This window comes from Magnolia sinica, chromosome 2, assembly GCF_029962835.1.
Source record: "Magnolia sinica isolate HGM2019 chromosome 2, MsV1, whole genome shotgun sequence".
NCBI classification, from domain to species: domain Eukaryota; kingdom Viridiplantae; phylum Streptophyta; class Magnoliopsida; order Magnoliales; family Magnoliaceae; genus Magnolia; species Magnolia sinica.
The window spans coordinates 29,245,629-29,263,204 of NC_080574.1; the positions used below are offsets into that span (position 1 = coordinate 29,245,629).

General features: G+C 38.9%; 1 protein-coding gene across 7 annotated transcripts; it reads left to right on the forward strand.

Moving 5' to 3' along the window:
• Window positions 1-3,323: 3,323 nt before the first annotated feature.
• On the forward strand, window positions 3,324-16,921 carry LOC131236838 (putative F-box/kelch-repeat protein At1g13200). 7 transcript variants are annotated; one of them, XM_058234314.1, is made up of 6 exons: window positions 3,334-3,531; window positions 3,635-3,670; window positions 14,100-15,811; window positions 15,911-16,038; window positions 16,194-16,487; window positions 16,706-16,921. In XM_058234314.1, exon 3 carries the CDS (start codon window positions 14,333-14,335, stop codon window positions 15,590-15,592), a length of 1,260 nt encoding a protein of 419 aa, XP_058090297.1. In that variant the 5' UTR covers window positions 3,334-3,531; window positions 3,635-3,670; window positions 14,100-14,332; the 3' UTR covers window positions 15,593-15,811; window positions 15,911-16,038; window positions 16,194-16,487; window positions 16,706-16,921. The 7 variants fall into 7 exon arrangements, 6 of the variants coding, with proteins under 6 accessions (XP_058090297.1, XP_058090296.1, XP_058090293.1 ...); XR_009166891.1 differs by lacking the exons at window positions 15,911-16,038; window positions 16,194-16,487 and having other exon boundaries at window positions 3,324-3,531; window positions 14,100-14,356; window positions 15,543-15,811; XM_058234313.1 differs by lacking the exon at window positions 16,194-16,487.
• Window positions 16,922-17,576: the final 655 nt, after the last annotated feature.

The following is a 17,576-nucleotide window of genomic DNA, read 5'->3' on the forward strand; positions in this document are numbered from 1 at the left end:
AAGATATCTTGCTTTTTCTCATCTATTTTGGGACATGTCCTGAGGAAATCTTGAAGAGAGACACGTAGGGAACGCTCTCCGGCTTTATATGGTCCGTCACCTCCTTGATCAATACCTACCCAAGGTATTTTGCCTGAGATAACCAATGCTACTCCTCTTCCAGTCTCAATGCTGAGAACCATCTTTGCAGCCCCTCGATCTTTCATCCTGAATGTCCCACTTAACCGGGTCTTCAGTATATTGATATCAGACATGTCATAATTGGCAATCTACATATCATCAACATACAATACCTGACCCACCATGAAGGAATAAAACCACTGCCTAAGCGATAGGTCGAACCACGACCTCCTACAAATTTTTTTTTTCTTCAACCCCTTTAACTTCGAACCGTTCTGGTTGCTTCATATAGATCTGCTCTTCCAATTTCCCTTGCAGAAGTGCAAACTCCACATCAATCCTTCCAGCTCAAGATCATATTGGCCAACCAGCGCCAATCACGGATCTAATAGACACCTGTTATACCGTCAGCGCGAATATCTCTGAGAAGTAAATCTCTTCTCTCTGAGCATAACTCATCGCCACCAACCTCGTTCTGTATCTATGCTGTATCCTCCTGAAAATTCACCTGCATCAAATCGCTTCCCGACCCACTGGAAGCTCCATCAGCTCCCATATGTCGATCTAGTATAACGAGTCCATCATATTACCCATAGTCACCTTCCACTTCTCAGCATCAGGCTCACCAGAGTCATCATAGTAGAAGATGGATCCTCATGCGATATTGGAGTCGTCCATGTACCTCACCGATATCCTACGATCATGTCGTATGATTCTTCTCACGGGTGGCTGCTCCAACTGCTCTGTATCTCTGTCCTCGCGTCTTAGCCTTCCTATCCTGCCTGCTCATGTGACCATGCCCAACATGCCACACACGTGTAGAGGTGGAATCCGTTACAGCAATTGCCGCTCCACCTTTTGAAGTGCTCCCGATCAACCTATACATGTTACCAAGTTGTTGCGTTTTCATGATTATCCGTTCTCCCTTAAATACCTTAAGAGCACCATCAATACCTATGAACTTGCAGCACATTGCATCAAGTACACCAAAAGAAATAAGATTCTGCTTCAAATCAGGCAGGCAATGCCATTGCCCATGAATACCTGTCGACCATCGATAATGAGTCATGTAAAAAGATACCCCTATGTCTAGCATCCACTCATCCTTACGATCATCGTATGGCCGTTTGAGCAAAGACACGGACAAAACATCACCATTACATCTACTCTATCCATCTAATGTGGTAGCATTGGCCTCCCTGTATGAAGCTTCAGAATTTTCTCTCTTTGATTTAGAATTTTTTCAATCATTCTTCACATGTCCTTCTTTCATACGGTTCCAGCACTTTACCTTTCCCTTGCTCTTGCCATTGGATTTGGATCTAGGATTTGAAGAACCTGTACCTTGTTCAAAATTCCTACCTCTTGTAACTAGTGCATCGGAAGATATCCTCATGTAAACGTTAAGCTTTCTCATAGCCTTCCCTTGAGGGGTTGAGATAACAGTGTTAACACTTAGGGTTTTATTCGTAGAGCATATTGTATCCTTGAATGACTCATAAGATGTCGAAAGAGAATTCAGCAACATACATGCTTGTTCTTCATCTTTCATCACCTCCTCCATATCTTACAATTTGCAAACTAATTTATTAAAGTTTCTGATATGAGTATCCAGATCTCCACCATCTGCCATCTTGAAGTTATACTACCGTCGCTTCAAGTGCAGACGATTTTCAGAAGATTTTTTCGCATAGACATCCTCTAACTTCGCCCATAACTTAGCCGCAGTTTTCTCCCTCATGACGTTGTAGAGAACCTCATCCATGAGATATAAACGGATCGATAATAAAGCCTTCTTATATTTCATTCATCATCAGTCATAATAGACTTTCGCTCCTCAAGAGCACTATCTTCGCCTTGCTTGATGAAGGAACTCATCATCTTGATTTTCCATAACTCAAAATTATTTTTCCCTGAGTACTTCTCAATATCATACCTGGTGCTTGTCATTATTACTAATCCCTCAGATTCATATCTGTGCCTCCAACGATTTCTCTGATACCACTTGTTGGGGATTTGGGCTGCGGAATCATACAGATCTAGATATAGGATAGCAATCCAATGACACAAAGCATACAAGAGAACACACAGATTTAATGTGGAAAACCCTTGCGAGAAAAAACCATGGCACAAAGCGACAAATCTTTACTATGAAAATAGAAATTACAGAGAGAGAGGACTTACCTAATTTGAACAGCCTCGAATCTTACCCTTACTACACCCTTTAGAAACCCTTGGAAAACTTTTATAAAGCTTTAAAATCTTTTACAATAGCCTTAAGGACCCCTATTTATAGTTTAGGAAACTTCACTTACGCACCTCCTTTAAAAAAGTCCAAAAACCGCAACAAATTTACACAATCCGTGCAGGATCTGCGTAACCTCGACTGGTCGAGCCATCTCCTTGACTGATCGAGCGGCCCGAACACCAAAGATCATGAGACGCTGGACTTTAAGTCGAGCAATCCTCGACTAGTCGAGATGCTCACTCAACCGGCCTAAAAGAGTCCGATTGAAGGCTTCGACAACAATGACAAATAAACATCATGCCTTAGAAAGGTTTCAACGGTAAATATCATTCTTCCCACTTTTTCTTGTGGCGGATCTATCTCATTTTTAGGCTTATCCGTTAAAATGATATGGAAAAATTAATGGACGGTGTGGATAAAACACATACATCATGGTGGGGCCCACGGAGCTTTGACATCAGCTAGCTGGCTGGTGTTTGGGTCATCAGCCAATCCGCCCTCATCAGTATGCTTATGAATCTCGTCGTGCCTCGCCAGCTGCCAGCGCATAGTTTTCCTCAATTAACCTGATCATTAGAGACTAACTTAAATACTCTGTCCGCACTCCTAAGTTCATACTTATCCACTCAGAAATGACACACATGCCATACACAGCTTCAAAAAACAAAATCTAAGCAGTGGGACTCACTTTACGTGGAACAGAAACCAGAAAAAAAAATATGCACAACCCATTGGTGGACATAGTAGACGGCTAAGATGAATAATCCAACGGCCCAAAATCGACAGACCAACAGCCTTAGATAATATAATAAACTTAGGTCCCTTCACAAAAGATCGACAGGTATCCCAATCAACGGTTAGATTTTAAATACATAAATTCAAATGTCAAATTTAAAGGTGAATGTGTATATACATTAGTACTCCCGCAAACTACAAATGAGCGCCTGACCATCTTAATCTCAACAACACGTAAAGAGGACTCTTGCAGGGGAACACCCAAAGGAGCCTTTTTCTTCTTTCCAACGATTCATTGTACCAAAAACTTCAAAAAACAGGGCTATCTTTTATTTTTATTTTATTAATTATTTATTTTTATGTCGGAGTATATATGTGCTGGAGAGAATTCCGCGTTTTATAGTGTTGTTAAATTGTAATTATGTAGGGTAAGAAAACCTATCAATTTCTCTCTCTTTTCTGTATTTTATTTTTCCAATTCAGGTTTTGAATTTTCTAATCTGTTTCGTTTGATTTGTTGAATTCAAACAGGAAGAAATCTAGGGTTTTGTTTATTTTTTGTTACAGGTACGGTTTTTAGCAGCAGTTATTTTTTTTTTTAATTTTTTTTTAAGACGGTGATTTGATTTGAATTTACTGTCACTTGTTGCCCGATGTGTGTTTGTAGAAATGCGTCAATAAGATTTTTTTCTATTTTTTCATGATAAGTAGTGTACTTTTTTTGTACTAGTGGGGCCCTCGTTTTGTTGAATCCAGGTGATTAGTTTGTTAGTCCTCAGATTGGATGGTTTATGTCCGAGCAACATCCTTGGTAGGATGATCCTAACTTTTCAGAAGAGAAGTGAGTGATAGTACATAGCCAGCTGAAAAATGGCCTAAGTTTGCAGGCTAGGATTTTCCAATCTGGGTGAATTTTTTTATGCATGGTCCATCCTTCATGGGGCCCAATTGATCGATCGTCTGGATCACTGAAGCATGGCCCAGGCTCATGTGATCTGAAAACCTGAATATACTGTGGATATACGCGGGTAGAGAGGTTCACCATGGATGTAGGTAGACCGAAAATGTTGCTTGTTGTTCCTCCATATTTTTTATGCATGTCTTCATGAGTTGTATTTTTTTTGTGGAATTTTCAATAAATAATGTTTGATGATAGAATAGATCCCGATTATTTTGTTGTCTGCTTTAATTTTATTTCTTCCGTTCATAGTAAAGTCCAACTTAATTATAAACGAGAACTGATTTGGTGTCTCCGAAGGCGGGAAGTGCGCTCTTGCATTTAGCGCCATCCATTTGAATTTGTGGGTGAAAAGAGGGGCGCTGGATGGAGCCATTTAAGCCGTCTATTAGCCGAACTAAGCCTGGCACCATCCAACCGCTGAAATTTGACACGCGGGAGTGAAAACAGTCGCGGATGTGGAGGCATGGAAAATTCGTGCCTCTGGAGGTACCAAATCATTTCTCATTGTAAACACGTCCATGCAACTATAAATTGATTATTTCAGAAAGAAAGAAATGATAGGATACTTTGGTAAAGAGAATGCTTTGGTATGGAGCTGGTAGAATTGGAATCTGCTAGAGCGCCAATTATAGAGCAACAGCTGACATCCTGAAAATATTTTTGACCCAAAAGAGAGAGAGAGAGAGAGAGAGAGAGAGAGAGAGAGAGAGAGAGAAGAAAATTCCAATTCTACTAGCTCTACCTTGGGACAAGGTGGCTTTGGTTGAGAAGCATCTGCATGAAATAAAGAGTGGGATATGGAAATGCAAGGATCAGTCTAAAATTGTGGACGGGTCAGCTGCCCAGAATGAGTCAACTACAAGTCCTAGATATTGTCATTGCAATTACATTTTCGGGTCAGTTTTTGTGGGATGGACCATTTAGCTCATCCCGAATCCGCATTTTGAGGATGCACTGAGCGGCTGTCCTTTCCAAAGATGCAGATGGGCTTGTGCACATTAGTGATTGTCTGCATTTGGGTGCATCCAAGCAGCCCTTTGGTCTTTAGTGAAGTGGATGAATACACCAACAAATCCTTTGAAGCTCTATTTTGATGGAAGCTCGAGCAGAAAGCAGGGGACCTTGCCATAAAATGGAGATTAAAGCAGCTTTTTTCAAGTAGGATGGATCAATGTTTTAAATAGTGGTAGCGTGTCGCATAATGTTCAGCCCTCTGTAGCATGTAGCGTAAGTGACGTAGCGTGTACCAAAAGAATGACATTTTGTAGAGGGAATAAGGATCTTTGGCCGTCATTTTCTCTTCCTAATTATTATGGAGGGTGATTTTAGTGAGGGGTTTAGTCCTTTGAAATTATCACCAACTGTAGATGAGGCAAGAACAGTTATTGCTTTCTTTTTTTCTCTTTTCTTTAATCTCTTGGATTTCCAATAAATGGAATGTTGAGCCTACAACAAATCCCAATATTTCCGTGTTATGCTTTATTACCTTCTTTTTCTTTTTTTAGAAGCTAGTTGATCCAATTTTGTCTTTTTTGCCTCATATACCACCCAAACTATCTTGTAGTGGATAGGTGGCCCTACCTTGATCATCCAAGATTTGTAGACGGGTGTGCCCAACTTCATTTGCCCATGACCCATGATCAATGTGGCTGGACAAGGTTAACCTTCTGATCAGTGAATTTTTTGTCATTGAATGTGAACTGTCGTCTATAATTATTTTTACTGTCAAGTTGTAGGGTCTTGATGAGATGGTTAGATTGTATTGTCAAAGTAGATTTTGGGGCATGAGCAACCCAAGGTGCAACCACCAATCCAAGAACTAGATTGATCAAGGGGCTTGTCTACCCACTACAAGGGTGGTCCATTTCAACACCTCAAGGATTGATGATTTGCTGCTCTGGGTCATTCTTTGTACAGTAATTACCTTTCAATTGCAGAAGCTGCCCCGTTTTATTAGCATGGGTTATTTTGGAAGGAAAAATTATAGAATCTTTAAAGTCGACGGAGCTCTAAAAGATAATACCATGAAAAAGATTAAAAACTTTTGTCATCTAATGAACATCGCCGTAAATAATTTCCGAGTTTAAGAGTAAGTGATGCAACCAAAGATTCAAATTAAGCGATGACGTAAGGAAGAGCGTTCAAAGATAAGGGAAAGATCACCATCTTCCTCAAGTGGTTGAAACCTTGAATCCACAAGGTAATTCTTAAATCCACAAGAAATAATAAGAGAAAAAACTCGAATATTTTATTGAATATGTGTAATGTGTATGTTTTTTCGATTACACCACTAATAAAGAAAAAATAAAACCCTAATTCAAAATTACCCAAAATAGCAAAATTCTAACCCTAATAGAAATTATCGAAAATAGTAAAACTCATCTAAAGCCTAATTTGTCAAAAAAAAAAAAAATTTAAAAAGTCCAGATAAACCTTACTGGAGGAGTTCTAACATGATTACAAGTAATTTCTAAAAAAGATGGAAATCTAAAACTTTAAAAATAAGGAAATACGACAAAAATCAGAATTATTGAAAATAGTGATTTTATTTTTTTTGGTTCCTGAAATCCCGTTTTTGGATTGGAAGTGTGCGTTTTCTCACGAAATGGACAGATGCAACTCCATCATGTGGGTCAGTTGACCCTGGATAGCCTGTTATGGTAAAGATTGATAGGTCGTGTATCTTGTAACGATACCTAGATCAAAAGTTGTGGTCGATTTACGATTCACACTTCAAACTACAATTTCTCCTTATCCGGATTGAATTTCTCTGAACCAGACACGCCTGTGCTCAATTATGCGATGCCCTACGTAGGATTGGGCTCAGATCTGACGGATTACTTCAGTTCCATTTGGCCTTCTTTTGGTCCAGCCATGCTAGGAATGTATGTGTCACATCCTACATCACTTCCCTCCACCTAGAAAGAACTCGTCCTTGAGTTATCCAACAGACTCAGCTCATGATACTCATACTAGTCTACCGCAACAAAATTCCTTGACATGTCCATGCCGTCGGGAGGATTAACAACATAGCCGTCAATCAGTGTTTTAAATAGCGGTAGCGTGTTGCGTAGCGTTCAACCCTCCGTAACGTGTAGCGAAATAGCGTTGCGTGTAGCGTAAGTTACACAATACTTCCGTGTGTGTGTGTGTGGGCGGGTGTGTGTGTGTGTGTGTGTGTATATATATATATATGATAAATATTAAATAGTAAAAAAAAAAGTAAAATATATAAATGTCACATTCTTCAAAACAAAAATCCCAAAGTTAAGAGCATTAAGTACAATACAAATGTCACATTCCTCAAAATCAATATCTCAAATTCTCAATAATTAGTCTCTAGACTCTAGTGTCTAAACTCTAAAGAAGGTCATCTATATCTAATAGATCATCGTCGTTGTCGTCATCCTCATTCACTTCGTCACCAGGTCTAGGCCTTTCATCATCAGCATCAGCATCTACATATGCATGTACATCATCCACACCATGAACACTCAATCCTATATCTCCTTCCTCTCTTATAGGAGTAAAAAATCTTCCCATGGGACCACCTACACATTAAAAAAAAAAAAGAAAAAAAAAGGAGATTCATTGGTCTTTTACTTTCTTTGTTAAAAATGTTCATGTAACTTAGTCTATAATTATAAACACTTACTTAAAGTAGTTGCCTTCCTTTTCTTTAAGGAAGGTGGGTGGCAAACTCCTGCAGAAATGTAGATGTTGATGGTGCATTGCTGTCAACTGGATCATCAGACTCCGGAATAGTTGTAATGGCACTAATATCAAAGGCCATATTTTGATCTTCGAGCCATAATGAATTAGTTGGGAGAACAGGGCCTTCTTTCTCAGCAATCCATTCATCATCTGATTCAATGTGGTCCACCAATATTGGATCCATTGCCGCCCTTCTCTTCATGCTTCTTTCTCTCAGTTTTATATTATACATCACATATACTAGAGAGTTGAGCTTTTGTTGCTCTAGCCGATTTTTCTTCTTTGTGTGGATCTAATCATATGATGATTTATGTCAGTCAATTATCAAAGACTTGCTAATCTTCTAAATAAAAATTAGTCAATTTAGAATATTGAATGGTACAAAAGTCACCTGATCAAAAGTACTCCAATTTCTCTCACAGCCAGAAGCACTGCATGTGAGGCTTAAAACTCGTACTGCAAACTTTGTAAGCTTTGGAGTTCTATCTCCAAAGCGTTCCCACCAATCAGCTGCATAAATTAGTTATAATTTATAAATTAATGAAGTACTTTCACCAATTATAAAAATATAATTTACATAAAAATGAAAATATCAAAATATAAAATTATAAATTACCTGGGGAACGCTTTGTCATGGTTTCGAGTGCAAGGCGAAGGCCAAAATCCCCTCTTCTCTTCTCATATTCATCCAACTGAATATCAGCATCAACATGCTCTTCATGGGGGATCATCCTATCCATGCACTCCAACAATCCCCTTTTTATCTCAAGGTATGTAGAGAACTTATCTGAGTACCGTATTTGAGGATTCAAATAGTGCCCGACTGTATGTAGAGGACGATGAAGCTGAGGAGTCCATCTTTCATCTATTTTGTTCCAAATTGGAACATATCTCCTTTTTACATCATTGCAATTAAATGCAATTTTCTCCTTTGCTGAGTCCATCAATTCATAAATGAATCCATTGCTGACCTCTCTTCCGAATCTACTTCTCTTAAAACGCTTATCAATGGCATGGTGCTCTTAACACATAAGGCAACATTCGGCCAAAACTTCGGATCAAACATTATAATAGCCCGTACCTTTATTCCTTCAGGCTTTTTAGTGCAAGAACATGAGCACCATTGTTCCGATGCAAACATGGCTATAAGACCATTCTTTTGCTATTAAATACTTCGAAGGGTGAGGTATGATGTTGCAAAGCGTGTCACTGCCGGCCGTAGAAGCTCATGGTTATTCGTGAAGCTTCTCATCATGCTCAATACAATTCCATGCCCATAAATAAACTTGGTCACTGTCCTTGCCTTTTCAAGCGTCTCAGAATATATTTTCATTTTTCCAATATCCTCCAACATCAGATCTATGTAGTGTGCAGCACACGGAGTCCAATGTATCATTTTCCTCTTATCTATCAACTTCTTCCCAGCACTCACATAGCTTGAATGGTTATCCGTGATAACCTGGACCACATTTTCTTCCCCAATTTCTTCCACAATTTCATCAAGATATTTGAATAACAAATTTCCATCTTTTATTGAATCTGAAGCATCAATAGACTTGTAAAATATTATTCCGATCGGAGAATTAATCAAAAAGTTAATGATGCTTCTATTCTTTCCATCTGTCCAACCATCAGACATAATTGAACATCCATAAGTTTTCCAAGAAGCTTTGTATGCTTTCATTAAACTATCAGTATTAGCAACCTCCTCTTTTAGTATCCATGTTTTCATCTCATGCATGGATGGTGGCTTCAATCTCGGTCCAAACTTGCCAATAGCCTCACACAATGCTGAAAATTATGGGCTATTACACAGGTTGAATGACAAAGCATTTCCAAAAAAAAAATCTTCCAATCACCCTGCATACTTCTTTTCTTTCTTCCTTCTTCCACCTTGAATTTAATGTGGATTGACGTTGCTCACTGCTAACAAATTGATCCATAAGACCCCTTGCTTTGGCCATTGGTTGATTACCAAAAGATCCACTACCAAGTTGGCTGTCAATGAAAGCATCATTACCCACGCTAGCGCTATCACTTGCAAAACCAAAAAGATATGTCGATCCCCCTCTCCCAATATCTCGAAACACCTCGTTTCTTTTATTTTTTTTCCATCATGATATTCCTCTAAAGCCTTTCTACACTCCTCCTTGGCTTCTTCCGTCACTTTTGGGCACAGCTTTATTCTATCATGGGTTGCGGCCAAATGATTCTCTAGGCAAGTCACGCATCCCGTTCATCTTTGACTGCAAAATTTGCATAGCACATAATTTCTATGAGATTGTCCAAGAAGATTATCAGCCACATATTTCCTTGCAAAATCTCTCTCTCTTTTTCTTCAAACAGTCTTCTCTCTTTAGTTCACTACTTAACCAAAATAATAATAATAAAAATACATCACAAACAAATCAGTGAATCACAAAAATCAACATATGCACACCACTTACACACATACGCACACCATAGTAGGCCCACCATAGAAAACAATGCAAATCCACCCCTTCACGCACCTCAGTGGGGCCCACGTGGGCCATACCACAGAAAAAAATAAAAATAAAAAGTATAAAAAATAAAAAAAACCGACAGTAACTGGCATTTTAGAAAAAATGAGGAAAAAACTGAAAATACCAAGTTATTTTCATTGTACATCGAAAAAAATTCAAAAAAAAGGAACGAGCGTACTTATTTTTGTCTCAAGATGAGATTGAATCAGCGAAAACTGCAAATGTTGAAGCTCCACAACCGATTGGTTTGCGTCTGGAAGCAGCTTTTCGAACTCAAGATTGAAGAGGGGGGAGAGGAGCAACGTCAGCAGCGTCGGTTTGCGTCTGGAAGTAGATTTTTTATCTTAAGATTGAAGGGTGGGGAGAGGAGCAATGTCGGCAGCGTTGGTTTGGGTCTGGAAGCTAATTTTCAATCTCAAATTTTCGATCTCGAACACGAGACCTCCCTTGCGGGCTCTGCCCACCCCGAGTGTGCCCCTACATCCTACAAGCGACCCCACTCGAGCCCAGTGTGAAAATGCCCCTGCATTATTTACTGGAGGAGTCCTAGTATGATTAGAAGCAATTTCTAAAAAAGATGGAAATATAAAACTCTCAAAAAATGAAATACAAAAAAAAAAAAAAAAAATTTAAAAAAAATAATCATGGTCTAAAATCATGGTTTTGGACTGGAAGCATGCGGTTTCTCACGAAATGGATAGATGCGGCCCACCACGAGGGTCAATTGACCCCATATGGCTCGTTACGGTAAGATTGATAGGTCGTGTGTCCCGTAATGGTACCTGGATCAAAAGTTATGGCCAATTTACGGTTCACACTTCAAATGGCAATTTCTCCCTATTTGGATTGAATTTTTTCGAACCGGACACGCCTGGCCCCAATTATGTCATGCCCTACGTAGGATTGGACCCAGATCTAACGGATTACTTCCGCTTCCGTTTGGCCTTCTTTTGGTCCAACTATGCTAAGAACGTATATGTGCCACATCCTACATCAAGTGACCAAAGAGGAGACCGTGAAGGTAAGCCTTTAATTAGGTGGATGAGCTCTCTGATTGATTCGTTGAAGCTCAATTTTGACAAAAGATTGAACGAAAATAGGGATTGTCGAGATATGTGGTATTAAGTAAGACAACAAGAAGAAGATTAAAGTAGCTTTTTTTATTGCAATAGGCATTAAGGGCTAGAATGAAGCTGAAGTAAGAGCTTTGTTATTGGGCTTGAGAATCCTTTTTTTTATATACCCATCTTTCTCTAGCCCTAATATTTTAGAGGCAACTTCTTTAATATAATAAGACAGGCTTCAAAATGGTGGTCGGGTTCATAAAGATTATCACTAATCATAAATGATATGATATGCGTGGTGTGGGATTGATATTTCTTTTTGTTATTTTCAGGGACCAAGTTAGGGAACTGAGATTCTTTCTAATGATCTTCAAAGTTTTGTGGGCCTGTGGCTGTGTATTGGGGATTCTCTCCCCCATGATTTTATCATGTTGTTTCCATAGTAACAAAATCTTCCAACATTTGAAACTTTCCTATTTTTTTTCTTTTCTTTAGCGTAATTATAGAAGAAGAAACTTTTTTCGAAAGAATTCCAAAATATCCAGTGATTAAAGAAAGGAAGGTAATTGCTAAAAGAGCTCCATAAATTATCTTTGTTATATGCTATACATTATGCAAAATATCTAGTGCTCAGAGCTTTGCTAGCCCCATTCCTGACTTGGCAGTACATGACCATGAAGGACTAGGTGGAACTTCATTTGCCTTGTTCCTCAAAAATCGCCAAAGCTTTTTGAAATCCAAACTTGGTAGATATGCTTATTGTATGGATCAATGTTGCTTTGCACAATTAAACTCCATTTGCATTCATCATCGTCGTCATCGTCATCATAGCCTTTTCAGCTATCTGATGTAGGCTTTCCGAACCTTTTCGGCATTCTCATCCAATGCCCGATCATCGATGATTCAACAAGCCCTGTATCCCTTCCTGCCACCTCAACCCAGGCCCTTGTTGATCTTCTTGTCATCATCTTTTCAGCCTTCAACCCTAAACAAGATACGCCTCCTTATTAGAGCTACTTCCAGTTCTTGTTGCACATGACTGAACCATCTCAATCTGCTCTCAATCATTTTATCTTTTACTGGTTGCACTCTTAGGCTACTTCAACTGACTTCATTCTCAATACTTTCCTGTATGTAGACCAATTATTTATTTATTTATCGCCAAAATCAATGGTGAATCTCTCACAGTGATAGCATACCCAATCTTAAGCGATTTAGGCAAGTCTTTGTGAAGGCTCTCTCCTATTTGGGCAAGTCTATATTTTTGGAACTATTTTAATTGAATGTGAATTTTAATTCAAATATTGTTACTAAATAAAACCTGTTTTCAATATGGGATCTAAACTATGATTTTGTCGTTGCACGAAACAGATATGTGTTATCTTAATGAACGTAAGAGTAGGATGTAGTTTCTTTCTTCTTATTCTTCTTCTTCTTCTTCTTCTTCTTCGAATGGTAACACTTCTATTCTATTAACACAACTCAAAAGAATAAACAAGAGAGGATAACTCCCCTATATTACAACTTTTGAATGGCTCAAAACCTGAAACCCAAAAAATGATCCAATTTTTCACACTTAGGAACACTGCCTCCACCATAGATAGACTGTTGTTGAAGGATATATTGCTCCCTTCTTTCCAGATAGACCACGCTATTGTGAGGAAAGATACAGCCACGAAGTTACTTTCTTTTTGCCCTTACAAATCTAGCAATGAAAAAGTCACCAATAGAATCCAGGGTCATCCATATAATACTGAAGAGAACCCATAACCTATACCACAATTAGTGAGCAAATGAGCAATGAAGTAGTAGATGATCAACTGACTCCTCAGCTCCAAGGCCATGATACAATCTACATGAGATATTGTTTGTCTGTGGATATCCATTGATGAACATTAAAGTCCATTGCTGCTTAACATACTCAATTTCTCACCCATTTAGACCTACATCAGATATTATTGAAATGCCTAGAAAGTTACACCATATCATGAGCTATGTACCGAGACACCCCACTTTTTCTTCAAATGTTTCCACGTAAACATTTTCCATTTCCAGGCTCCTAACTCTCCTAGACACAGCTCGCATGAAAACTATCTTTTAATATTTACTTAATATAATCTTTTTGTTTTGGGATACAGTTTTATAGATAAATAAATGGTTTTTAGGTTTATAATTGTTGGTTTTTTGGGTATTTTTGTATAATAATCATTTCAATATATGAGTAAAAGATAACATTTAATCATCTAAATTGGTTATATGTTTGTGTGGGCTAATCTAAATTTTAGAAGCTACTGTATTCAATACCTTGTATTGGTGTCTGACATTGACACATGTCGCTGTCCAAGTTATATCGGTGGTGACTTCATAGATATTGTGTTCATGTATTTCTTGGATAAGTTATATCGGTGTCCATGTGATATGTATTAATATCCATGTCCATGCATGCATGGAACTTTGTGTTGCTAGTTTGTTATGAATCCCCAAAAGATGCCATTAATAAATAATTTTTTTTTTAAAGATTCCCCAGAAGATCTTTACTAATCAACTTCATTGCTTAGAACAGGATATCTCCATATAAATTTTCATTTGGTTTGACTTCCATAACTTAGCTACTGTGTTACACGTTAACTTAAGACTCCATAAAACCTTGATCCTTAATTTGCATATGCCTTAAGATTTTGTTTTTACTGAACTTTTATTCGATTAGTCCTGTCATTAGCTTTATAACTGTTTGTTGATGGGCATGTCTACAGGATTGAGGACCCGCCTCAGTATTGTAATGCTATTTGGAAGATCACGTGCAAGTTGATGATGGTCCAAGTAGTTGGGATGAGGCTTAGATGATGATGATTGAAAGATCAGGTGCATTATGCCTCAACATGCCTCGAATTGTTACTGTTTATGATTTGTGCTTACTAGGCAAAATCCCCCTCAGATACCTTTATTGGCACGTGAGAAAATAATGCCTATGTGACGAAAACTGAAGATGGCTAGGAAGAAGAAGGGAAGTGTGAGTTTCATGTCTCTCCCTCAAGATATTATCATTGAAATACTTGTTAGACTCCCAGTCAAGTCTCTAATCAGATTCAAATGTGTAAGTAAGGCATGGTATGACTTAATCATCGATCCTTCCTTTGTCGATGCTCATCTCCATCACTCAAAATCTATCCCTGGTTTCATTGTTGAAACACCGATTCCATTAGAAAAATTCGATGAGATTGTGACAGACATAGACTTCGATCCTTCCTTCGTTGACACCCAATTCGATCGGTCCGAGTATGGACCTGAGTCTGTAACCGAATCGCCAGTACTGAACAAAATTAACTTTGACCCTTTCTTCTTTGAGGTGAAAGCGACTCCCAAAAATAACAAATCCTATTTTGTTGATATGGGAAGATCCATTGGCGATCTTACTCTTATCAGTGCCTCGTGTGATGGTTTAATCCTCCTTGAAAGCATGTCAACCTATGGGCTTTTCTACATCTGTAACCCTGCAACTCATGAGTGGATGTGCCTTGGCCGGCATATAGACCCGCCGCAGGGTTTCCACATTTGGGGGCTCGCATTCGATCCAACAATTTCAAAATATAAGGCAATACGGACCTGTGCAGATTGGGGGCGCCAAGAGATCTGTGAGATCATCACAATCGAAGAAAATTTCAATTCGTGGAGAGAAGTTAGGGTCCCACAGCCCCACCATCCTCGATTCTTCCCTCCCGTTTTCGCAAACTCTTCCCTATATTGGATGATCCATCATCGAGACATTCCAGATATGAAAGGGTCTTTGGCTTATGATCTTCAATCTAAAGGGCATATTCTTGCAATGGATGTTTCCGAGGAGACATTTCATTTAATTCCACACCCTGAATGCAAATCAGGAAGTTATACGTTGTTAGAGATGGGAGGGCTTCTGTGCTTTGCCAATCAGGTCTCTCATACGCAGTTAGACTTGTGGGTTCTAAAGGACATGAAGAAGCTAGTTTGGACCAAAGAACATAGCATTAATATGATGTCATTTACTGGAAGCACTGTGCCATTTAAGAGCTTTCTAGATGACGTTCTTCCTTTTGCGGTCCTCGAGAATCCACGGCGTATAGTCTTCAAGTGGCCTAATAGGCGGAGGCGACTGTGTTTTTACAATGTAGAAAAACGAACATTGTCTAAGGTGAATCTCGAATGCAAATTCATTCCTCCAGGTCGCGTGGCCCCATATGTTCATGTCAACAGCCTTGTCTCTTGGTTTTGATGATCAGAAATACAAGCGGGAAATACTCCAGGTATTTCATTTTTGTATACCTCATCTTTCAATCCAAATTGTGCTTCAAAATTGATTTTTGTGATCAGTTTGGTCATGCATCAAAGCTGATATTTTGGTTTTGTCAGGAATTTAACCTTACTAGAAATACACACAGTATCTGAGTCCTACACTCCATGGAAGTGGCCCTTTTGCATTTAAAACACAAAGGTACACATATTCCCTACTGTCAAGTAATATTGCTGATACTAGCACAGTCAATCTTATGTTTATTTTGGATCTAAACCGATGTGGATTTTTATTATACAGTTGTTGGGCTAGGAGATTGTACAGTACAAGCGGACGCATTGTTCAGTGATCTGAAATGTTGATATGATAGGCCTCTAGCACCAAATATCCTCTAGATTGGAAGATGATCTCCTTTTATTGGTTGAATGGTAACTGTTTTTAGATTTTCTTTCTTAGTCATTTGTTCATTGGCCGGCTATTGAAAGCTTTAGGATTTTCCCATACGGAGATTTTTGGTGCATGGACCACACACAGTGGGGCCATAGTATAATGGTTTTGATCAGATGTGAATTGCCGGTTACAGGGTGGATTCCTGCAACCCCTGTCATGGTCCAATGATAACACACGACGTACCTGTGTCACATGCGGGGCCTGCAGGGAAAAGAAGAGTTTCCCCTGGATGAAACGATGACTTTGCCCTTGCCATTGAGGGCCCCACATCTTACCAGCGCATGTGGCTCTTTTTCATTGGGTCACTTCAAGGATTATAAAGGATTCTTGTAAGACCCATCTCCTGTAACCCCCGGTTACAGGCAATTCAAGTCTGTTTTGATCACTGAACAATGGGTCCCACTCGTACAAACTGAATGCTCAAAAGGTACTATGCAATCTCTGGCCCCAAGACTGTATGACCGGTGGATGTTTTTGGACTCTTTGATCAATGCCTGTGCATTTGCATGTATTGGGATTGTAAAAGACTTCCCAATGCCATGTAGGAAATGAATCTTGTTTAGTCATCTGATTAATCAATTTCTTTTTCAATCTCGTGTCTTCTCTTTCTGTTAATTACTTATCAATGGCTGTTTTCAATTGCAGTATTTTTCTTTGTAAGCAAGAAACAACCTTTCCCTGGCAAATGAAGCAAAAGAAGTTATACTTTTTTCTCTTCTTTCATCTTTTAATGTTTATCTTCGTAGCAACAGCTGAAATTGCTATAAAAGTATATTATGTGTGTTATAGAACTTATTTTACATTAGAGTCTTGATGGGCCTCTGAAAATTGTTGAAATGGGATGTCATAACTCTCCCCGTTTGTGATGGCATTCAATGTCAACGTGTCATGAAAGTAATCATGGATTTTTACGGAAAAAATCTTCAAGAATTATGCTTTTACCAGACAAGGCAAGTCCCAAAATGTGCTTCTTGGGGGTAGAAAGACTAGAATGCCCTTCTCCCCTAAGAAGTGGAACTGAGCATTGTGGGGCCTGTGGTGTGTTTGACATCCAACCTGTCTGACAGGTGCGCTACATCATGATCATCAGACTGGCCAAAATTCATGCTCCAATCATCAGGTGGGCCTCACATAAATTTAGAGGTTTTTAGATGGTCTGCGTTGTTTTCTGGAGTGGCCCACCTAATGAATGGATTGACCTGATCTTTTGTTTTTATGATCACCATGGTGGGCTGTACCTTTTGGAACTGCTGGATGTCATGCACACACACATCATGTGGGCCCCACAAATCTCAACTCCACCTTTTAGGAAAAGAATGTGTAGGGTATTGCGGTTTGTTTCACCCCTGAAGAGGCAACCTTTGGAACTTTTAAAGCCGTCGAGGCTTTGTTTGGTAAAATCAAAATTTTGACTAATTTTGCCGTTAAAAATAAAAATAAAAATAAAATAAAATCATTCACAATGCGCATGGCAATGTGCCTTTCAAACATCACTAAAATATAGCGCTATCGGGTT

What these genes read in the sequence shown, in the direction of transcription:
- LOC131236838 (XM_058234311.1), top strand. Translation starts at nt 14,333, where the DNA reads ATGGCTAGGAAGAAGAAGGGAAGTGTGAGTTTCATGTCTCTCCCTCAA.